The sequence below is a fragment of the Brachycentrus maculatus genome, unplaced genomic scaffold, assembly GCF_059751285.1.
Source record: "Brachycentrus maculatus isolate JH-2025_06_01 unplaced genomic scaffold, ASM5975128v1 h1tg000194l, whole genome shotgun sequence".
In the NCBI taxonomy this organism is placed as follows: Eukaryota; Metazoa; Arthropoda; class Insecta; order Trichoptera; family Brachycentridae; genus Brachycentrus; species Brachycentrus maculatus.
The window spans coordinates 251,048-277,143 of NW_028280945.1; the positions used below are offsets into that span (position 1 = coordinate 251,048).

The 26,096-nt window shown below is 33.2% G+C and overlaps 1 protein-coding gene across 1 annotated transcript in view; it reads left to right on the forward strand.

The window, feature by feature from the left end:
• Chsy (Chondroitin sulfate synthase) overlaps window positions 1–25,761 on the forward strand; it is a 61,871-nt gene extending 36,110 nt beyond the window's left edge. The window contains exons 2-6 of the mRNA XM_088262947.1: window positions 14,619–14,759; window positions 18,392–18,572; window positions 21,778–21,935; window positions 22,797–22,998; window positions 24,410–25,761. Of these exons, the coding sequence (XP_088119073.1) occupies window positions 14,619–14,759; window positions 18,392–18,572; window positions 21,778–21,935; window positions 22,797–22,998; window positions 24,410–25,581 (1,854 nt within the window). The 3' untranslated portion in view covers window positions 25,582–25,761. The remainder of the gene's footprint in view (window positions 1–14,618; window positions 14,760–18,391; window positions 18,573–21,777; window positions 21,936–22,796; window positions 22,999–24,409) is intronic.
• Window positions 25,762–26,096: the final 335 nt, after the last annotated feature.

Below are 26,096 nucleotides of genomic sequence, written 5' to 3' on the forward strand. Positions count from 1 at the left end.
CTTCACTAATAAATGAGATAGGACTATTTTTTGAACTTTCAACTATCTGTCTACCTGTGACAATTAGGGACCTTTCTCAGAAAATGGGGTTGAAATTTTGTAAAGGCTTAAATAATCCAGGTATATTTTACATATTATTGAAGGTAATATACATGATATAAGATGTCAATAGAAAACTTAAAGTATTTATGTAAAATAAATATAATAATCCAAAAGATTTCAGAGTATTCAAAAAAATAGTGGGTGGCCCTAATTCATTGAGTAGATACTGTAATACCAGAACAACAAAGATGTTTATTATTTGCCGAACTTGTTATATTTCCTTCACCAACTCATTATTCCGCCTCCCGCTATTTCTTTGACCTCATTTATCCATTTTTAGCTTAACCTTATACTTCTGTTTATATATTTTAAATAACCGACAGCGTAATCTCTTACTTATTTTGCATTAAACAAAAAATATTGGATTTAATGCCGTTAAAATGGTATTATCAATTTAGTAAGTTTTATTATTCAGTTTTATAAACGCCTTCTCTGAACAAAAAAATGGCGATTTTTACATGACATTCCGCTTAATTGGGACACTAATCCCACGGGCATAATTTTCCTTGCACCGATACAGTAAATAATATTTATGTTTTTTTAAAGCTTCTTCTTCTCACCAATAAATGTCTCTAGTAAAAATTTTAGTGATTCATGTGCATTGTTTCGAAATTGGATCACATACATATATAGAACTTCCAATGAATTTGAGCAGTGTGGTTGTCAATCATGAGTAGAATAGGTGAATGTTACACGTGTGTAAAGTGATCACTTAAACCAGTCTATGACTGTCTTAAGCCCCGTAAATGCCCAGCTTCCAAATTCTTCTTTATCTATGTTGAGATGTAAAATAATATATGAAAAATAACTTCTATAATTGGAGATAATCGAGATTTGTGTACAAGTATTTGGACACACTCAAAATGTTAATATTCTTGACGGCCCGAGACCGATTGACGACGTTTTAATCCATTTATTTTTAATATATCATTATCATCATCCTATTATTATTATTATTATTCATGTCTTTATAAGCGCCCTTGAGGTAGTATTTTACGAAAATGGCGCTATACAAATTATCCAAATTATTATTATTATATATTATGTCAACGAACTTGGGACTCCATGCATGGTGTCAAAACGTGTTACCACCATACGACAGAGCCAGACAACTAAAACCACTTCTTAAGAATTTTATTCAATTCTGAAAACGCAATTTTTCCTGATGAATAACGTTTTCAGGAATGGACGTAACGGCGTTTTTTCACCAGAACCATAAAATGCCAGAAGTCGTAAACTTACACGAGTTCACGTAACTCATAAATTATTATATACATGCTCTCCAAGAAGTCAAGGGAGATGCATTAACTTGACAAAAAATAAACAAATTTACTGAAAGATACACTAAGACGATTCAAATTGCTATTTCAAACATTTTCCCGGCTGTATTAAAAATTATGTGGCAAAAAACGTCAATGCCGCTTGTTTGCAAAAATACGATGTTTTTCTATTATTGACTTAGTACGTGAGTGTTTGAATTCAGATTTCGAAATTTCAGCGGTTCCAAACATTTTTTTACTAACGTTGATCCACCCCACAAGCTATTATTTATTTAAAAAAAGTCATCTTAATATAGATGAAGAAGAATATGGAAGTCTGCATCCCACGATTGGCCACACTACTTAAATTTTTGGAAGTCATACATGTATAATCAATCTCATGACGTTCCATGATTGAGTCCACAACAGCCATCTATGATTGGAATAAAAAAGCTTGTATTAGGCAGAGGCACTTTTATTTGTTTGCAAGATCCTAACCTGGACTATTTTACATACTAGGAAACGCTTAAAGACTTAAAATTTGTATGCATCTACTTTAACCTGTTATTTTGAGTGTGTCCAGATACTTGTTCACAAATCTGGGTTTCTCCACTAAGGAGTTATTTTTCATTTTTATATGTAAAATTTGATTATTACTGGTCACAATATTACCGTGTAATGGAGATTTTCTCTTATTTTGATATCGATGATAGAGAGATACTTACGAAATTACCCTTAATTTTTTCTACCGTAGGGTCGATAGAGTCCCGTTAGTTCGATAGACTCCCCTTAGGTCGATAGAGTCCCCTTGGGATATTTGGGGGGGGGGGGGCGGTATAGCCCACCTTAAGAGTTACTAGTATCAGTGATCCGATTAATTATTTTTAATCCTGGTAATGATAGTATTCATGCTAAATATTTTAGCAAAATATTTCCTAATGCTTAGAACCAAACAAATGCTGCTTATTTATCTATGTGTTTATCAACAATATTTTGAATATGTTTATCGAAATCTTTGATTGAATAAAAAAAATACGAAAAATCTATTGCCAACAGTGTCTAAAATATGTTTTCATGCGCCAATATTTATTTCCCTAAAAATATGAAAAGATCCAACCAAAGAATGAATAGTGTACTACTAGAAATCCTAACTAACCATTACGCCGCTTCCCCGCAGGGGTAGGCAGAGAGAATCGAACGCTACACCACTCTGTCTTTGCAAACATTCTTTGCCTCTTCTACATTCATGCATCTCCTCATACATACCCGACGATTATTACGACTCCTGACCCGGCCGCTTTCAAGTATTTGACATACCTGATTGTGCCAAGTTTTCCTCGGTCGTCCTCTGCTTCTTTTTCCAACTACGTTCGCCCATAAATTTGTTTAACCGTTCTTTCTTCACTCATACGCTCCACATGTCCAAACCATCTCAACACACCTTTCTTAATTTTATCGATAATGCTTATCTCAGCCTTACATTCTTTCCTTATTTCATCATTCGAACATCTATCAAACATCGTTTTGCCACACATCCGTCTGAGCGATCGCATTTCGACTGCATTCAGTCTGCTTTCATCCTTCTTTTGCCAACTCCATGCTTCGCTTCCATACATAAGGGTTGGAACCAGAACTCCATTGTGTACTGCCAGTTTAGCTTCCGCTGATAGATTTTTATTTGCTAAAACTGATTTTAGTGCACCATTCACTCTGTTCCCAGCATCTTTTTGCAAATCACGCATACTTTTTTTTCATAGTTCCAAAACTGTTTAATTCTTTTCATAAAGACTGTATTTATGATAGAGACACTATATGAAAGATTTAAGATTTTGCTGAAATTATTTAATTAAAAAAAAAAAACAGATTTAAGTAGTTTCTTCTATTAATCGTAAAATTTATACTTTTTATTTTTTTTTTGTTAAAATAAAATATTTGTAGTTTATAATAGCACTTTTAATTCACATAAATACTGAGTCTATCTCTAGAGAGATTTTGTCAAGATTTATTAGGCTGTGGATGTTTCACACAGACGAATCAGGAATGGTTACATGGACCTCTTTAACCATTTACGGGACATTTAAGACTTCCACATTCCCTTCCATCGTCTATTTGATACATCTTTTATAATTACCCGGTTAGTTATAAACTGAGAAATTGCATTCCGTATCGAAATAAATTATTTGAAGGCAACTCTCCTCTATTGATTGGTTTCCAAAGATTGCTATGAACTGCACAATATCAGAATTTTAGTATCCTACACATATTTAAAAATAGTCTCGAAGTATCTGAAATTTTCACAGAAAACCTGGCAAGTGTAAATACAAAATAAAAATAACATTAAACAATCTGCGCACGAACATCGATATTCACCTTGATCGTTTTCTTTTAAGTATGTATTTAATTTTTAAATCATGCTTGAATAATGCATGAATGTTGAGAAACATAACAATGCGTCATGGTGTCTTGTGGAGTTGTTTTTAATTAAAATTTGGTAAATATCACGATGTCGCGTGTTTCGATCCATTCTTCGTCATTTTAAAACACCATATCGTTTGAAAATGATTCAAGATGCATCGAAACACGAGTCACAATAGATTTTAAGAAAGAGTGGCATTTACGAAGTTAAATTTAAATTTAAAATGGTTAAATATTACCACAAAGTGACTGCCGAATCAATTAATGAAATTGTGGGGCTGTCTTACATTTTAACTTATGAAAGAAATATCGCCCCTTAAGGCTCTTAAGAGACTTTCACAAACTAATATGTTTAAGCGAGTGTTTTTGCCTAGAATTTTCACTCATGAATTACATGAAATTATAGTAATTTTAAACATAAAGAGTAAATCCACTCACGAGTAGGCATAGACTATGAAACTCAAAAAGTTGAAGCCTGAGTAGGGTCATGATAAGCGGTGTTGCATAAGCCGCAGCTAGATTTCAGAGTCGTTAGGTAATTTAAAAAAAACTTATATGTTTGCTGATTCGAAAGGCGGGAGCGACGTCAATAGATGACGACAATTTTTCTTACAGTTTTTAAGTGTATAAAGTGATCGTGTAAACCACCCGATGACAAGGTGAAAGCCCTGTAAATATCTAGACTTCCACATTTCGCATCGCACGACAGTGTCTTCTTTGTTGAGATACAATAAAAACTATGTATAAAATCACTCTATTTGTAATTAATGAGATTCATATCCACAATGAATGACTCAAATTACCGAATTTTCTTCGTAAAAATCTTAAGGCCGAAATGTCGTAAATTTATTTTCCCATTGATTACGAGTTCTGATTTTGTGAAACGGTGGGGTTGTGGGTTTATCTTGGAATTAAGTGACAAGCCCTGATATTCAGAAGTTGCATCTTGTTTTTGAACATTTTCAGAACATTTTGAGTATTGCAGAAAGTTGCATAGGCGATAATTAAATTGGTGTTACTTCGGTAGTAGTCGGTTTATATCTACGAAGAATATGTAGGAGTTCTACTTTCACTTTTTAAAGAATGCATTGAAATTTTGGCAGGCATTTGGCGTCACGTTGGCTACTCTCCCATTCCTTTATTTTTGTTTCATTATTCTTCCTACTACGCAAGGTGAAGGCCGATAGTAATCCAGTTTGACCTATATTCTGTCGCACATTTATCTTTTTAATTTGAGTTCACGTCTTAAAGCAAGAAAAAAGTCTCCGCGAGATGACAAACTACTGTTAGAAGATCAAACGACGAAGAAAACAAACTTGTAGATCCATCAATTCTAACAACATTTTGAGTGTGTCCAAATACTTGTTCACAAAATCTGGATTATCTCCAATTAATAAAAATGAAAATGGTATTTTCTGGCGTTTCTCATGTATGTGATTATAATCCAGGATTCGGACCTCACATACTAATATAAAAGTTTTTGCTTAGTAAAAAGCTTCTTTACATCTCACCAATAGATGTCTCTAGTGAAGTTCTAGTGATTCAAGAACAAGGTTTCTAAATTGGTTCATATATATTGAACTTCCGAGAATTTGAGTAGTGTGGTTGTCAATAATGGGTAGAATTGGTGAATGTTACACGTGTGTAAAGTGATCACTTAAACCAGCCTATGACGGTCGTCAGCCCCGTAAATGCCCAGTTAGTGAGATGTTAAAAAATAATACCGTTATTTGTATTGAAAAAAAGTTTTTCTGTTAAATAAATATATAGTTTTGACAAGAAAACAGTAATTGAAAGTTTAAGGAGTAAAAAAAATACATTAAAAATAATTTTTCAATAAATTTTCTAAAAAAAATTCAGCGTGAAGACACGTCTAGTTCTCAGCGCAGTTAACGCGAACGCATTGTAATTTAAAACTCGGCCTTAACAAAAATTATGATTTTTAATTAAATAATGGTGATAAATACCTTTCACCGAAAGCTAAAATACTAGTACACAATGGAGTCCTGGTTCCAACCCTAATGTATGAAAGTAAAGCATAGAGTTGTCAAAAGGATGAAAGCAGACTGAATGCAGTCGAAATGCGAAATCTCTCAGACGAATGTGCCGCAAAAAAATGTATATGGTAGATGTTCTAAAAGTGATATAAAGAAAGAGTGCAAGGCTGGGATGAGCTGCTCATCTCAGCAGTCTGTAAGTTGATATGGAAGAAATAAGGGTAAAATAAATTTATGATGCGAATGTAGTCAGAAATAGGAGCAAAAGAAGACTGAGAAATACTTGTCATGATCAAGTATTTCAAATACTTAGGCGTGGTCAGGTCGAGAGTCGGAATAATCGGCGGGAATGTATGAGGAGATTCATGAATGTGGAAGAGGCGAAGATTGTTTGCAAAGACGGATTGGTGTGGCGTACTATTCTCTCTGCTGAAGCGACGTGGTGGTTAATTAGTTAGTTTTTGTAATTAATTGATCAATAGGGGAAAAATAACTAACTACAGAAATATTTCCGAGAAAGCGTACAAGTTGAAAAATGATGGTCACTGCTCTTAAAATACAATATCTAAGTAGGGTAGCTTCTTTTCTATTTTTAGTTTTGTATGGTTTCCTAATAGGGTGAAACTTGACTGCATAATTTAACATCATTATGTAGGAAAGTCTATATTTTTTTGAGGAGTATTATTAGATTTTTAATTTTGGAATGTGGTTATCTTAGTTATGAAATAAATTATGTTATAATATTTTTTTTTCTTTATTATTATTTTTTCGTTGCATTTTACAATACATTTTTTTCCATTTTATAATTACAAGTACAAAAATATTCCATTATATTTATACAAAATATTCCACAAAGGCATGGCCTGTGTGTGGGTATACATTTTATTTTAGGTTAAAGTAAAAGCTACTGGAAAGAATACAATACATATAAAAATAGATTGAAAGTGCAAATATTTGATTTCAACAGAAAACGAAAAAAAAAATAAAAATAAAAATAAAAACCTTAATAAGTGTATACTATTCATATGAGTTATAAATTAAAAGAAGAAACTACTAAGATCTGTTTTTTTTAATGAATAATTTCAGCAAAATATTAAATCTTGTAATATGTAGTAACACTTGTGTTTTTAATACTTGAGTTTATTTTATTATAAACTGAATATATATGGTATATATTAGTTCATATTTGGACCTGAAGATGGAAGCATTGCTTCAGAAACTAGTCGTTATAGTAAAATAAACTCAAGTGGTAAAAAGCAAGTGTTTTTCTTGTACAATGTCATTACCACAAAATGCCGAAACAAAAAATAAAATATAAATATGTATTCCTAACGGCTACCGTTCTGGAGGACCCGGGTTCGATTCCCACCGGGGGTAAAATAAATATGAGTGATTTTTTCACTGTAATATTTGTATCTGAAGCGGAGGGCTGATCGCCTTTCCTTCATGTGTTAACGATCAAGATAACACTGCGTTTATATGATGTAGTGCCCTATGTACCATTGCGGTGCGGATTAGGGTTTGAAGAAGAATAGTGAAAGGGAAATCTTCAGGTATCAGTCCAGGATAATATTTATTCAATATTACCCTGGACTGGTACCTGAAGCGGAGGGCCGATCACCTTTCCTTCATGTGTAAACGATCAAGATAACACTGCGTTTATATGACGCAGTGCCCTATGCACCATTGTTTTATTATTATTTTTATGCGGATAAGTGTTTTATTATTATTATTATTCCTTATGGAATTAATTATTTTGGAGCTATGATAAATGAGGATTCATTTCATACATAAGTAAGTATCTGATATCCGCATTTACCGCAAGAGTTAAAGGCATTTTCATTATTCAATTGGTTTCACCTTTTTACTCTTTGCGAATGATAAGTCCCTTTATTTTTGTTTCTTTAGAAATATCAATATCAATACCAAATGTGTGTCTCGTTAGAGCTGGAGAACGTCCACTGTTACTGCTTCCCAGAATCAATATACCTTTAATTATGCCCTAAGGGAGAATTGCCGACCCGGTAAGGAGCGTACTTTGTGTGTTGACCTTTTTCACACGAGCTTTCGTAGAGGTGCTATAACCTTTGGGTTTTTATTAAAAAAGTAGGTTAAAATCCTGTATTTTTTTATTAGATTTCTCAATAACAATACTAAATTACAATTTACCAGAAAATGTTCTTTAACAATACAATTTTCGAATTACCTAACTACCAAGTGACTCGAATTCTAGCTACGGCTTCTCCAATACCACTTATCAGGGCCCTACTTAGGCTTCAATTTTATGTTTATACCTATTAAAAGGTGGATTTACTCTTTATGTTTAAAGTTACTATTATTTCATGTAATTCATGAGTGAAATTACTAGGTAAAAACACTCGTTTTCACAATAGACTCATTTAGACTCTTTTTATATCCTTTGCAAGTCAGTGGGTCTCAACATAAGATGTCGCCGGATATTTTTTGTAATAATATTCTGGAGCTAATTCTATTATAATATTCTATATATTCTGGCTTTATTTTATGTTCTCATATGTCTTTACCAGTAAGTTACATTTTCAAAATTGCACAAAAAATCATTTAAATGTAAAGCTGTTCTGTTTACTGTATTCTATCGAAATCTTAATTAAAGTCTGTGTTAAACCAATATGAAATCATGAAATCGGATCAAAACGTAACAATTTTACAAACTAGAATTCCTGATTACTTAAAATAATTTATAATGGAAATGTAACGTTTTAGTGAGGACCTACACATATCGCTCTTCCTTTCGGCAACGACATATTTCAAAAAACTTGATTTTTCAGGAGATCGTTTTTAATATTTAAGAACGTAATAAAATGTATTAAAAATAAATATCAAGCCACTTATTGAACTTTTTAGTATGCAACTGATCTTTTTAGGTAAAACCTGAAAGTTTTTTCTCCATTTGAAAAATATTTAGTATATTTAAAAAAAAAAAAAACAATACCTTTTCTTCAAAATGCAAAAACAACACTTTCTGCCCTGTAGCGGGTAAATATATATAGTTAAAAATATGCCTCTCTTGCTGGGATATAATACATTTTCTGGGCATTCCGAAAACATGCACAACTGAAAATTGACGATTTTTAAATATGACGTTGTTGAAAGGAGTGAGCGATATGATACATGCTATATCCAATATGACGTTCCTACAAATGACCAGAGACCAGTAACTACCATACGAGTACATCACGCGAGGAGTCATTACCAGCAATTTATGCGCGCTCGCATCTCGTCATAAAATTTAATATTAACGCGTGATATTTGCGTACGCTAATAATAAAAAAATTCTGTTGACATTCACAGTGCTGACAGATCGATGGTCCTTCACCCATACGAATATGAGCGCTCGTATACATTCTGAATAATGTAAACACGCTTATAGCACATACATTATGACATGTTAATTCATCATCAAGGAAAGGTGTCAAAAAAAGGATTTTTACACCGTATTTTGTTTTGAGCTGAAATTATGCCTAAAATATAAACTAACTAACCATCAAGCCGCTTCCCCGCAGAAAGAATAGAACGCCACACCTAACTGTCTTTGCAAACAACCTTCGCCTCTTCCACATTCATGCACCTCCTCATACATACCCGCTGTTTATTTATTACACGCGCACAAAATTAGACATTACTCATGTCGGATAGCATGCTTCTTGACAGACGCTAAAATATTGTATATCCATAAGCATTGTGAAATTAAAACAAAAAAATAACTAAGCTTAACTAACCATCACGCCGCTTTTCCAAAGTGGTAGGCACAGAGAATAGAATGCCACACCACTCTGTCTTTGCAACCAATCTTCGTCTCTTACCCATTCATGCGTCTCCTCATACATACCCGCTGATTATTACGACACTTGACCTTGTCACTTTTAAGTATTTGAAATACTTGATCATGCCGAGTTTTCCTTGTTCGAAGACTAAGAAAGTATTTGGACACACTCAAAATGTTGTGAATTTAATTTATATGGTCGTTTTAACTATTTCTTGGTAATACTCGCTCGTTTCTACTGGCGCTCCATTCCACATAAATTTATTTTTATCATTCTCTGGTCATACATTTCCGACATTTTATTTTATTTTTTTAATTTTAAATGTTCGTGAATTGTACAGCTTTACATTTAAAAAAGGATATAATAAAAAATAGTTACACTAACAATAATAAACATAACATTACATTAACAAAAATAGTTACATTAATAAAAATAAAGCCAATTAAACAATTCTACATTTATGTTATAATAACTATTAAAACATTACATTAAGAGATAAAAAAATAAATAAAATAGAGTGGGAGTTTGTGTGTGAGGAAGGGAGTAAACGGGTAAGGGTTTGCTATAAAAAATTGAATTTGAGACATCTTTAATATATATATTTTACAAATTATTTTTTGACATCTCATCAAAGATGAAGAAGAATATGGAAGTCTGGGCATTTACGGGGCTTACGACCGTCATAGGCTGGTTTAAGTGATCACTTTACACACGTGTAACATTCACCAATTCTACCCATTATTGACAACCACACTACTCAAATTCTTGGAAGTTCTATATATATGAACCAATTTAGAAACCTTGTTCATGAATCACTAAAACTTCACTAGAGACATCTATTGGTGAGATGTAAAGAAGCTTTTTACTTTTTTTTTTTTTTTTTTTTGGTTCATATATATAGAACTTCCAAGAATTTGAGTAGTGTGGTTGTCAATAATGGGTAGAATTGGTGAATGTTACACGTGTGTGAAGTGATCACTTAAACCAGCCTATGACGGTCGTAAGCCCCGTAAATGCCCAGACTTCCATATTCTTCTTCATCTTTGATGAGATGTTAAAAAATAATATGAAAATAACTCCTGTAATTGGAGATAATCCAGATTTTGTGAACAAGTATTTGGACACACTCAAAATGTTGTATATTTTACAACATTTTGAGTGTGTCCAAAGCTTGTTCACAAAATCTGGATTATCTCCAATTACAGGAGTTATGTTCATTTCCACATCTTCATTGCACTATTTTTAACATTTCTCGATCTTCGATTCTCTTCTGCCTTCTCCATTTGGATCTATTTTTGTGTATACATATCTAGGGGGACGCATCCTTTTATCTTTTATTGAATTCCTAGCTTTAGATCTTTTCTTCATCCGCTATTAAAATTTATTTCGTATTTTCAATGTCTCATTCAGCATTTTAAAAGTTATTTGATTTTAAAACTTGTTTTGTTTATTGCCTTTAAAATTTAATTTTTACAAAGGTACTATTATATCTACATACATAAATGTATCTGAGCCTCTGTTATCAGTTCAGTAATTAATTAGTTTCAAAGTTTATTTAAATTTTCCTACACTTATTTAATAAATAATAATAATAAAACCCTTATCCGCACCCAATGGTGCATAGGGCACTGCATCATATAAACGCAGTGTTATCTGGATCGTTAAAACACGAAGGAAAGGTGATCAGCCCTCCGCTTCAGGTACCAGTCCAGGGTAGTATTGAATAAATATTAGAATGAAAAAATCACCTATATTTATTAGACCCCCCTCTGGGAATCGAACCCGTGACCTCCAGAACGGTAGCCGAGCGCGCTGACAAATACTTATTTACTTTCATAATATATTGTTGAAAACATCATAGAGAAGATTTTTCAAATTGACAATAGTCAACACTGTTCTTATTGGGTATTGAACCCGCGACGCAATTTTCTCCAACCCTACGCAACTGCGCCACGGCGCCTAATGTCGCATTTACCCACGTGGCGACACGTCAAATCCACACGTGCCGTCGTTCATACTGTAGTGTGATATTTAATCAGAATTATATTATAATAGTAAGTGACAGATGCATCCTCTTTAGCCGAGTGACACGCGGACAAAAAATAATCTCGGTTGAATTTAATTCAATGTCCCGACTGCTTTTATTGTCGAGTGGGTTTTGTTTATATGTTTTCGGTGCTTATAAAATCTACTCTTGAAAATCTGTGCTTGAAATTCAAAATGATCCTGTTAAAAGTTTGACCTTCTATTGATATGTCCATTGTCCGCCTCCGTAGTGTAATGGTCAGCACGCTCGGCTACCGTTCTGGAGGTCCCGGGTTCGATTCCCAAGGGGGGTAAAATAAATAAAAGTGATTTTTTCACTGTAATATTTATTCAATATTACCATGGACTGGTACCTGAAGCGGAGGGCTGATCACCTTTCCTTCATGTGTAAAAACGATCAAGATAACACTGCGTTTATATGACACAGTGCCCTATGCACCATTCGGGTGCGGATAAGGGTTTTATTATTTTATTATATTATTGATATGTCCATAAAAAAATATTAGACGGGCCGTCTATACTACACACAACCCACACTAATCTATTTGAATCGTAATTTTCGGTAGTAAATTCAGAAACCATGTGCAATTTTATTTTATTGTCTTAAATAATCTTGAATAATGATTGAGTGGAAAAAATGGTTGAGTGGAAATGCGATGACTGACCATTCTTTGTAAATGTCTTTGCACTGTTCCGTGTCTGTCTGCTGTGCTGGTCTGGGTTGTGGACGTCTGTGTACCGGCCAGCGTCGGGTCGGAGTCGGATCTAGCTGACTAATTGAACTAAATACTAATCCCTTTCACTGCCTGCTACGGGGTACTTCTAGAAAATTTGGTTACGGATTTACGCATGTCGCTCACTCCTTTCAAGAACGTCATAAATCAAAAAACTTGATTTTTCAGGAGAACGTTTTTAAAGTTCAAACATAAAATACAATGGATTAAAAATAAATATCAAGCCACTTATTTAACTTTTTACTTTGCAATAGATCTTTGAAGGTAAAACCTGAATATTTTTTCTCCATTTGAAAAATATTTAGTATATTTAAAAAAATAATTAAACAATACCTTTTCTTCAAAATGCAAAAATAACACTTTCTGCCCTGTAGCGGGTAAATATTAAGTAAAAATATGCCGCTTTTGCTGGGATATAGTACATTTTCTGGGCATTACGAAAACATGCACAACTCAAAATTGACGATTTTTGATTTATGACGTTAAGGAGTGAGCGATGTATCTATTGACAGGTAGAAAGAAAGAAAAACTGCCAAATGTTAAAACCCTTGCCAGACCAATGTCGAATCTCATTCGACATCGATTTTTATTTCACACAATTTTTGTATCGTATGAACCTTGAAGGCTTGCACACTTCACCTCAAGGTTTGTAATAAAGATAAAAAAATATATCACAAAAATACACGTTGTAATCCCAATCAATATTTTTATTCTCAAATAAATGACAATTATAAGTGAATTAGGGATAACTGTTTATAAAAGTCGTATACACAAAGTAAACGATCAATGACAAGAGTGTTATTTTATTTATTGTTTCGGCATTAACTTTGTGGTAAGACATGTTACAATAATTAAAGAAAACACTTCGTTTTTTACCACTTGAGTTTTATTATAGACTACATGTTTCAGAAGTTAAACTTCCATCATTCAGGTCTGTATAATAACTGTTATTATACAGACCTGAATGATGGAAGTTTAACTTCTGAAACATGTAGTCTATAATAAAACTCAAGTGGTAAAAAACGAAGTGTTTTCTTTAATTATTGTGACAAGAGTGTTATATAACCATACTACAAAGTTATCAATGTTTTTAATATACAAAATAAATTAACTGAAAGATTATTGATACTATAAATAATTTTTGTAAAATGTGTTCCCATTATTATTGTAATAATAATAAAAAATTGGTCAATTTCAATATCGCCATTTTCGTAAAATACTACGTCAAAGGCGCTTAACAAAGATACTATCAATAATCGGTATTAATTGGCTTGATACTATCAATAAATATTATAAATAGAAATCGACCGTCAACTGATTGGTGATATTGCTTCTCGCAATACGGCTGTCCAAACTTAAAACACAGTAAGGGACATTTTTAGATTAGTAGATTATACTTAGTCCAAACATGCAAAAAACCGTACTACAAAAAAAATGTCCCTTACTGTGTTTTAAGTTTGGACAGCCGAATACCTGCAAGTACGGGGTCAACAATCGTAAATCCAGAATGTTTAAATTTTAGAAAAGACTAATAAGGATTTTTCAATAAGGATAATACACTGATTTTACACACTTTTACAATAAGGATTTTAAAACTGATTTTACATACTTTTACAATAAGGATTTTACACTGATTTTACATTTTAACCAACCATTATAAGAAATTAATTACACATAAAATTATCAAACATGTTTTTCTTCTTCATTTTGTATTTGTAAATTTGATATGTTCTTTTAATTCATACGTCTTACAGGTGTTTATTTAAAATGAAACTATTTTTATTTGATTTGTTAAGTATTCGACTATGTCTGTGAACATTAATATATACTTATATATTTATTTCGAAATATTTTAAATATTTTAGAGCTGATTTACTGATTACGTATATATGCCTTCATATAATTAGTGATCTCCCTAAACCGTGTCGATCTGATGATGTGGTGCCCTTTGCACCAGTTTTTCGTCGTAGAAGTAGGAGTAGTTGAAATTAAATGTATCATTTCGAAAAATAAAAAGACTTTGTGTTTTGATCCACTCACATTTTTATAACTCTTCAGGGTTTAATTTATAAACCCTGAAGAGGGCAACAGGTTGTTGCCGAAACTAGTTGGTTAATAAAAATGTGAGTGGATCAAAACACAAAGTATTTTTATTTCTCGAAATAATATACCAATATGATCCACAAAGTTAATGCTTTCAATATTCAAAACACGAAATTAAATGTACTTGACGGTCAATAAAATATTGTAATTTTTTTCCAGATGCAGTCTATCTTGTATCACAACTCTAGCGGTAACCAGGCCTTCACGGGAGTCCTGAAGAGGAGGGAAGTTCACCAAGCCATCACCATGCACCCCATAAAGGACCACCGACATATGTACAGGATTCACTCCTATCTTAAGGTTACTATTTTCATTATTCGTGAATCAAGTAATTTGTCAAATGAAAGGCAATGAGAAAAATCATAACTATGAACAATGATAATTTGTTTACAATATTTTGAGTGTGTTCAAATACTTGTTCACAAATATGGATTTTCTCTAATTATAGGAGTTATTTTCATTTTATTTTTTTTGTAATAATATGAAATATTAACAATCAAATTATACGCAAACAATAATATGAAAATAACTCCTATAGAGATAATCTAGATTTGTGAACAAGTATTTGGACACACTCAAAATGATGTAAATAAATTAACTGGTCAAATTATAAGCTAAAATAATAAAAATGAAAATGATATTTTCTGGCGTTTCTCATGTGTGTGATTATAATCCAGGATTTGGATCTCACATACTAATATAAGAGTTTCTGCTCAATAAAAACCTTCTTCTCATCTCACCAATAGATGTTTCTAGTGAAGTTCTAGTGATTCAAGAACAATGTTTTGAAATTGGTTCATACATATAGAACTTCAAAGAATGTGAGAAGTGTGGTTGAAATAATGGGTAGAATTGGTGAATGTTACACGTGTGTAAAGTGATGACTCAAACCAGTCTATGACGGTCGTCAGTCCCGTAAATACCCAGACTTCCATATTCTTCTTAATTTTTGATGAGATGTCAAAAAATAATATGATAATTAGTTATTATCTCAACATAGATAACAACTTCTATAATTGGAGATAATCCAGATTAATAATAATTTGTCATTTTATATTTTACTTAAGAATAAAAGTGGAATGAAACTGTATACATAGTTGTTGTTTTATCATATAAAATGCAGTTCCACCAAGAAATATCAGTAAATAACTTATTAAATCTAGTAGTATCAAATACCACAATAATGGTGTTGATTATATTAAAACCAAGTCAAATGTAAAATGTCACATATTACTACAACTGACTGGCAAATCAATTAATGAAATAATATATCAATGCTGGGAACAGAGTGAATGGTGCACTAAAATCAGTTTTAGCAAATAAAAATCTATCAGCGGAAGCTAAACTGGCAGTACACAATGGAGTTCTGGTTCCAACCCTTATGTATGGAAGCGAAGCATGGAGTTGGCAAAAGAAGGATGAAAGCAGACTGAATGCAGTCGAAATGCGATCCCTCAGACGAATGTGTGGCAAAACGATGTTTGATAGATGTTCGAATGATGAAATAAGGAAAGAATGTAAGGCTGAGATAAGCATTGTCGATAAAATTAAGAATGGTGTGTTGAGATGGTTTGGACATGTGGAGCGTATGAGTGAAGAAAGAACGGTTAAACAAATTTATGAGGCGAATGTAGTTGGAAAAAGAAGCAGAGGACGACCGAGGAAAACTTGGCACAATCAGGTATGTCAAATACTTAAAAGCGGCCGGGTCAGGAGTCGTAATAATCGTCGGGTATGTATGAGGAGATGCATGAATGTAGAAGAGGCAAAGAATGTTTGCAAAGACAGAGTGGTGTGGCGTTCGATTCTCTCTGCCTACCCCGGCGGGGAAGCGGCGTGATGGTTAGTTAGTTAGTTATATCATATTTAGATGTGACAACAGATGGCTAATGGCTGTATTCTTCGGTGGTCATGGTCTCCAACTGTATTGACTGATTACAAGCAGTATACTGTCAGCAGTAAAAAATTAATTGAAAAAAATATATAAATGGTTATCTATTTATTGTTGTCCTCTTAATATAATCAATGACTACAACCCATTATTACAATGGCAATACTTAATTTTGATTTCATTCAAAATAATAATCATTTGACATCAACGACCTTTTGGAGCCAATCCATGATAATGAGTAATTATAAATATTATTTTATTATCAGCAACACTCTCATTTCAATAATATTTTTATGTAACATAATTGTTTGCAATACTTTTCAATTTCATAGCAAATGAATGAGTTATAAACATTAAATATTTGTGAAAATCACTCGACAACATTATGTACACTGGATAAACCAATGCGCAATATTTTTTATGAAAAAGAAAATCATTCTGAATATAGCACATATCGCTCACTCCTTCCAAGAACGTCATAAATAAAAAAACTTGATTTTTCAGGAGAACGTTTTTAAAGTTTAAAATAATATCAAGCCACTTATTGAACTTTTTACTGTGCAACAGATCTTTTTAGGTTAAACCTTAAGGTTTTTTCTCCATTTGAAAAATAACTAGTTTATTTAAAAGAAAATTAAGCAATACCTTTTCTTTAAAATGCGAAAACAATACTTTCTGCCCTGTAGCGGGTAAATATTAAGTTCAAAATATGCCGCTTTTGCTGGGATATAGTACATTTTCTGGGCATTCCAGAAAATATGCTTAACTGAAAAGTGACGATTTTTGATTAATGACATTCTTGAAAGGAGTGAGCGATATGACTATAATTTACTGACTGTTAAAACTCTGCAGAATCTCAATCCAGTCTTTCCTCTCTATCTTTAGCGTAGCTAGTAAACTATACTACTTCTATCATGCCATATCGCTTCTCTGCAGAAGCAGAGAGGATAGAATGCTATACTTATCTGTCCTGACACACATTCCTAGGTTCATCTATATTCATGCACTCTCATTACATAGACTTTTGACACAACCAGATATGGTATTACCGTATACAGTAATCCGTGTTAGCAAAATGGGACGCTAAATGAATCAGCGCTAAGCTTGTCCATTTTTCACATACATAAATGACAATGGTACTGCAAAATGACACACTTCCTTGCACGAACGTCTGCCATTTTTGTACGCAGTGTTCAATTATCGCAATTTTATAATGCGTTTATTTATAAGGCAAAAACTTATGCTTTCAAACGACAAAACAGTATTGTGGTTCATAAATGAACTTACCTTACACACAACCGAAATGGTATAAACTGATTATGAGTGGACACGCAGTACACGCGACTGAATAAATATAAGCAATCCCCGAGTAAAAGGTTCCTTTAAAACAGCGTTATAGCAAAACAGCGTAAATAGCGGTGGTGTTAAGCGGAGTTTTGGTGTATAATATAATAATATAGAATTATTGTAATAAAGTTTTATTTTAACACATTTAGCATGGGATTCAATAATTGTTTACGTACAGTTTAGACCTTAACAAAGAGATTGGTAAATAATATTCATATTAAAACATTAAATAATTCCTTATTTTGTGACATTGAAATGAGGCCACCGCAGATGGTAAAAATACCCTTCCCATCCTTAAGCATCAATCGACCAAATGTATATATTATTATTATTGTATGAAGTTGAGAAGAATTTGGTAAATATTTATCACCTTCAACCCTCATCCGCACCCGATGGTGAATAGGGCACTGCATCATATAAACGCAGTGTTATTTCGATAGTTAACACATGGAGAAAAGGTGATCAGCCCTCCGCTTCTGGTACCAGTCCAGGGTAATATTGAAGAAATATTAGAGTGAAAAAATCACTTATATTTATTTAACCCCTCCCCTAGGAATCGAACCCGGGATCTCCAGTATGGTAGCCGAGCGTGCTGACCATAACACTATGGAGGTGGACTCCTTATATTTATCACCATAATCAGGTTTATTCTAAATCGTTAACATTTATTGAAGAATTGTTTTAATTATTCCAGAATCTGAAAATCCAAGATCTGAAAGTGTCGGCCATCGCTCTTCACAGAGACTTGTTCAGCGCTGCTCGGGAGCTGAAGATGGATCCCGCCGAACTTCCTTCCTTCTTCCTCGCCCAGGACGTACCTCTCTTCACGTACTCCCAGGGCCACGCTAATTACCTCGGTGACACTAATATTTTAGGTATGTTGTCCCCTTCACCCACTGCCTTGCAAAATCAATCCTTCACGTGTTGGTAATTTGCAAGGAGTTAAAAAAAGGAAGGAATAAGACTACTCTTAGAGTTGGCATTAGTCTTGCATCGTTTCATGATAACTTATTCTTTTTTTAACCCTTACCTGCACCCAGTGGTGGCACAGAGTTTTTAATAAGAACTCTGTGCCACCACGATAGAGTGCGAACCGTCGATAGATCGACTCTATTAATGCGTATAAAAGGCAGAGCGTCGGAATACCGACTATTGCGCAATTTGATTTAGGTATCGACCTGTACGAAAGTGTCTTAGCATGTATAACGTTTTTAATAAGTTAATTGTAACGGTATATACACGGGTCTACCAAACAATAAAATGACTCGACTGCAATCAGTGTTAAACGCAGCAGCGAGACTAATTTTTGGAATTTCTAAATTCAGTCACATCACCCCACTACTTCACAAACTCCACTGGTTACGCTTTCCCGAAAGGGTTGAGTATAAACTCTGCCTACTCATGTATAAATCAATACACAATATGGCTCCAGAGTATCTTAAGGAGCTGTGTATTCCAGATGAATTGGTTGATAGACATCTCACGCTTCGATCGGCTACAACATCTGCAATGGGCAAAGTTATCTTACCAGCTCGCAACCAACGCACTAAATTTGGCGAGCGTGCCTTTGCTATTGCAGGACCGACGGCGTGGAATGCTCTTCCACCAATGGTTAGAAATAGTGAGAGTGAGATTTGTTTGCTAAATCATTTCCACCATAATATTTTCCCCAATGAATTCACCGTGAAGCGCCCTTGAGGTATTTTTTTACGAAAATGGCGCTATATAAGTTATCCAAATTTATTATTATTATTATTAATAATATTTATAAATAATCATTTCAAATTATTTTGCTCTGAATTTAACATTGATTTTTTGTATTTTTTTTAAGTAAAAGTTTTTTATTTCTACCTACAAAATGTCAAATTTGTCAAGTAGTGATGATGAAAAGCAATTAGCAATTTATGCAAAATATGTGAAAATAAGCTCAGCACTATAAGGGTTAGTAAGAACAAGCTGCTAGAGTGGGAAAACAGTCACCTGTACAATAAACTGGGCCTACGGTGGAGACTAACCAAACAACACTGCGATTCCTCCTCCGTGATGGAATACGTCCTATCTACAGGCCTGACTAGACTACTACTAAATTCGGGACACAAATCCAACCCGGGATATGTATGTAAATAGGTTGATTTATTTATTGATTTGGCGTTTAATTTGTAGAACTCCATTTTAATTTATGTATTAATTTTAAATCAAACACAGATTTTTTGAGTCTACTAAGTTGTATTTTATTAATAAAAACACATAAAAAATTATATTGTGACAATTGCGGACATTCGTTTTATAATGCCCTAACAAGGCGAAACAATTGTCACAATATAATTTTTTTATGTGTTTTTGTTAGTAAAATACAACTTAGTAGACTCAAAAAATTTGTGTTTGATTTAAAATTAATACATAAATAGGTTGACCCCGCCTCTGCAATCTTTACTACAGATAAAGCGAAAAATATTAATATTTTTCTTTAAAACATTGATTTACGATACACTGCGTAAAACAGCAGTTGCGAGCATTTTGGCTCTTGTATGAATTGAAATATTTTGCAGAGATACTAGCAATTTACACATAATTTAATGATTGTATGCCATGATCTCTCTATGTTATTTTAGATATTTTATATGTTAATTAATATTTTTAATTTTTATAACTTGCGGTTGGGTAAGGACAAGGTTTAGTAGGCACTGGTCGTATTTTTATATGGAACGCGATTAATCCAGGGTAGGCACTGCTTTTCTGCCCATATACAGTACACCCAACATTTTTTCGTACACTTCAACAAATATTGCTTTTTTCTTTCTTACTAATAAATAATAGATTCCTTTATTGATTTTATTCACCTTGAGTTATTATTGTCCACATGGGACAGCAATCAGATCTATTTTATCAAGCTTTGTTTTGGTTATTGAATATTTTACATAAGCAATCACTCAAATGTACATTACTTCTTATTACTCTTGCATTACTATTTTATTTTGATACTTGCAGTGTATGCAATGCTGTAGATTTAAATATACACATACAAAGTTCTTGCACTATCGTACTTCTTTATGTGGTTTTTAAATGCATTGAGGAATTTATATTTAAAATAACGAATAGACTTCAATATCGATGTAACTGTTTAAGGTAAAAGTTACCCGTTAGTCAAAGTCTCTGTGGTGTTCTATATCTCCACATATGTTATAAATGTATCTGCAATTTGAAAGCGGGGAATTATTATTGTAGCAAATGTCTTAACAAATTGACCTTGTGGAAATTCCACATAAATAAATGTAATTACTCAGTACCCAGGCGTTGAGGCACATCTAAGGCAATATACTTGATGGTTGTAGATTACTTGAAAGGGTCAAACTGGGTGGTTGGATTGTGCAAGTAAAATTCAGCCAACTGAAGGAATTCAGACATTGGGGAAATACAGGTGTTTGATCATAGAATTATGTAATGAATGCAAGCAATCTAATGTTTAATAATATTTATTTTTTCTTTTTTTACATAAATACAACATCACATAAAATAAATAACAAATTCCCTGATAGTATAAAACCAGCCTTTTACACTAAAAATAATTTAAATAATTTCATAAATCACAAAATAATTTTAAAAATATGTTAGAAAACAGTGGTATATATAAATTAAACGGGGAATATGAAAGTTTGACTTGTAGAAAATTTAAAACAAGAGTCTTCATGTTTCCTGAATTATGTTTAATTAGTAACAAATTTTCAGAGTTCGTTTTCCATTTAATAGATCACAAAAATCTAAAATTTAGATAAATAAATTGTTACTTTGTTTTAAAATCACTATAAATTATGATAGTGATTTTAAAACAAAGTTACATTTTAATTATAAAATGGAAAATCACAAAGTTAGTGCTTCAAATATAAATTATACTAAAATTTAGACTTAGCTTCACATACCGTGTTTGAAAATGATATGGAATGTATTGAAACATGCATCGAAATAGATTTTAAGAAAAAAAAATAATAACCAAGTTAAATTTAAATTAAAAGTGGATAGATATTACTAGAAAGTGAATACCAAATCAATTAATGAAACTATTGTTCATGTTTTAAATTGTAGGGGTGACGCCAAACCTTAACCGATATCGCCCGACCGAGTTGAAGAATGTGATTTGGTGGGATTTTATTTCGAAAGCAATATCTTCACCATCCAACGCCAACCCGAAGAGACGAATGGAGATTTCTATGAGGGAAGGATTAGATGACATCATAAGAGAGGTAACTCATAATAATATTGACTTATTACCTGTGATTCACTCGCGTCAGAAATTCCTTTTGCACATGTTTCCTACATACTTATCACAGATAAGTATAATATGATCAGAAATGTAACTAGGATTCGAACCTTTATTTCTGATAGGTGATTTTCGAGAATTTAATAATTTTTAGTTTAAATTATTGATTTTAACAAATTAAAAATGAGTATTCTAACGAATAAACAATATACTGAGTTTTCAAAAAAAACATTTGTTACTTATATGTGCAATGAAATTTCTCAAGAATATACAATTTAAAAAAAAAAAATAATGCTAATTTCTATATATTTTTTTGAATAATTCATGAATTCCATTATTTGTACCTCAACCAGAAATGTGTAAGTCCTCATTTGTATGAATTTAAATAGAGAGCAAATTTTGTATATTCCTGGTTAGCATATAATTTTATATTCACTTCTTCAACTTCAAACCCCTTATCGGCACCCCAATGGTGCATAGGGCACTGTATCATATAAACGCAGTATTATCTTGATCGTTAACTCATGAAGGAAAGGTGATCAGGCCTCCGCTTCAGGTACCAGTATATTGAATAAATATTAGTGATAAAATCCGCCTCCGTAGTGTAATGGTCAGCACGCTCGGCTACCGTTTTGGAGGTCCCGGGTTCAATTCCCTGGGGGTCAAATAAATTTCATATATAGAAGGATAGATTATTGCCCGAGAGAAAACTTTAAATATTGGTGGTTTTGCTATACCAACATTCATATAATTCTTATTTACCTTCTGGCAGTTTCTTGGACTCAATGCATTTTCAAAGATTTAATCAAGCACAGTACATTTTATGTTATTTTTTATATTTCAGTTAATGGAGAATATAAATGCGTTTTCTAAGCAACGCGGTCGCGTCATTGAGTTCCGTGAGATCCTTTATGGCTATCAGAGGCTTGACCCCATACACGGAGTGGACTATATCCTGGACATCCTTCTCGTCTACAAGAAGTACCGCGGACGTAAGATGACTGTACCAGTGAGAAGACACGCCTACTTGCAACAAAGTTTTACAGGTAACTAGTTTTCTTCTTCATCCTGTTCCTCGTGGCTAAGGATGACAGCTTCTAAAGCAAGAGTGACCAACCCGCAACCCGCCGAGTGTCTACTTGCGGCCCGCGGAGCAAATCACATATTTTTCCTTTGCCAAGAGAACATTCAACCGTGCGTAATTCGTATCATATCCCATATAAGGGATTATTTCACTATCTTGACAATTTCAAGACCCATAATGGCGTCAAGTAGTAAAGATGTTAGACTAAAGAAGAGAAGAGTTACAGAAGAACTGAGAAGTTTTTAAGACAGATGGACTATAAACTATTTTTTTGTGGAATTTAAAAACAAAGCCAATATGCCTGATATTCAATGATTCTGTTTCTATCTTGGAAAAGTATAGCGTTAAACGGCATTACGAGGCTAAGCATGCAAATAAGTTTGAAAAGTACCTAATAAATATAAAAAAATAAGTTATAATCTTGTTTGCTTTGAATAATAAAATAAACTTTTTTTGCCGCCCGGTAAGAAATCGCATTTCTAAAATTTGGCCCGGCTTCTGAAAATGTTGGGCACCTATGTTCTAGAGTGTTTCCGTATACTTGGATGTATATTTTCCCACATTATACAGTCCTGTGGTCTCTGGAGTGTTTCTGTAGTCATGTATCCGATATTAGATCTTATTGGGTTACTCCATTCAACACACTATTGTTAGGCGGTTTTTTCATCAACCTGTTCCTAATTTTACTCACACAGACAGTCTGCCACCTGATCCTCAGAATACTAATCACAAGTAACTGCAAACCCAATTCTGATTTACACAATGTTTTTTGGCATCTCTCGCACTCAACGAAAAGTAAGCAAATAGAACGCTTATGAGCACCTCCCGCTCTCTACTAACAGTTCATAAAAAGACGCCCATATTCGTTTTCCGCAAATAATGTGAATAACTCGTTCACATGTTTCCAACACAAGTCTTTCCAGGTTGCAGTATCCCAGTTTGCAGTATATCTGTAAAAAAGTTTTGAAAATCACTAAATTGCTATACTATGCTGTTATTTTTTAATTCCTACAAACCATATGTTCAAGATGATAAGATGCACCCTGAAATTTTCTTGATTTACAACAATCAAAGAATAAATTAAAAATTATAAAAATGCTTTATGAAAACATACCTAATCACATACGCTACTACACTAACTAATATTAGCTTTTCGTGAAGATCCCTGATTAATTTGATTTGAATCCCCCATTTATTTTCACAAAGTTTCCCCAGATCAGACTATAAGATGCGCCCTAATTTTTGCCCAGAAAAAATAAATAAATGCCCAGACTTCCATATTCTTCTTCATCTTTGATGAAATATCAAAAAATAGATGGAAACAATTAATAGATTTATAATTAAATTAATTTTTACTTTGCTTATCTTTTCAGGCATCGATATTCGAGAAGTCCCATTGGGAGAACCTCCGTTGACACAACTTTCCGTAGAAGATAAAAAAGAAATTGATTATGACACAGACGACATGTATCCCAGTGGGCAGTTTGCCGTCAGCACACAAGTCATACCTTTCCTGAATTTCAAAAAACTCAATGTGCCAATAAGAGAAGCCTTCGAAACAGGAATCAACAAAATCACTCAAAATTTTCCTTTCGTATTCAAGAATCGCATGACAGATGACGAATCTATTAAACAAATCAATTTTATAGTCCCGTTGTCCGGTAGATTCGATACCTTTGTAAGATTTATGAAGAACTACGAGGAGGTGTGCTTAACTAGAGACAGGAAGACTTCGTTGTTCATTCCCCTGTACCAGGATTCAAACGCACCGGAAGATTTTAATAAAACAGTAGCGTTGATCGGATTATTTCAGAACAAATATCCATCGAGTAAAATTCAGGCTATCAAAATACCGAATTCGCAGTTTTCTAGGGCGGTAGCTTTAGAAAAAGGAGTCGAAGTTTGCGACAGCGAAGATCTTCTCTTCTTCGTAGACGTAGATATACTCTTCACAACCGAATCTCTCCAAAGAATTAGATTGAACACGATGAAGAAATACCAAGTATACTTTCCTATAGTGTTTAGTCAGTATGATCCTCAAGTGGTGAGCGGCGAAGACTACAACACCGTTAAGACTGTTAATAAAGTGAAAGACGATAGTGGAACGGACGCTACGAGAGAAAGCGAGAGTTCGTCGAGAAGTTTTGTCAACCGGGAATACCGAACGGACGATCACGGTTACTTCAGACAGTTTGGGTTCGGTATAGCCAGTGTTTACAAGTGTGATTTTACTGCCGTGGGCGGTTTCAACACGGATATTAAAGGTTGGGGTTTAGAAGATGTACATTTATACGATAAGTTTGTTCAATCAAATCTCTCTATATTTAGGACTGTGGATGTGGATTTGGTGCATATGTTTCATTCTGTCGGCTGTGATAAAAACTTAGATTTAGCTCAATATAACATGTGCCTGGGGACCAAAGGCAACACCTTCGGGAGTATAAAACACATGACAATGTATTTCTTCAATCATCCGAGCGTGTTGCCACTAACCCAAACTCAGTCTGCCGATAACGAGCCTGTCAAAGTGCCTTCCAAAAGATGATTTTTAATTTACTCTTAAGCTTTGTACATATTGTAACCTCTCTGCGTTACCAGCAACTAGCTCTAGTCGTTTCGTAAAATTGATTTGCTTCCGACCAACCTATTTCAATAAAAGCAAAATGAAAATTATTCAATTACACATAGAATTAAAAAATATAAACAAACTTCTTTGTAAAAAAAATACTTTTATGTGTCAGTTTTGCATGTTTATATATCGCTCACTCCTTTTAAGAATGTCATAAATAAAAAAATTACAATTTTCAGTTGTGCATGTTTTCGAAATGCCCAGAAAATGTACTATATCCCAGCAAAAGCGGCATATTTTTAACTTAATATTTACCCGCTACAGGGCAGAAAGTCTTGTTTTTGCATTTTGAAGAAAAGGTATTGTTTAATTATTTTTTTAAATAAACTAAATATTTTTCAAATGGAGAAAAAACCATCAGATTTTACCTCAAAAGATCTGTTGCACAGTAAAAAGTTTAAAAAGTGGCTTGATATTTATTTTTAATACAT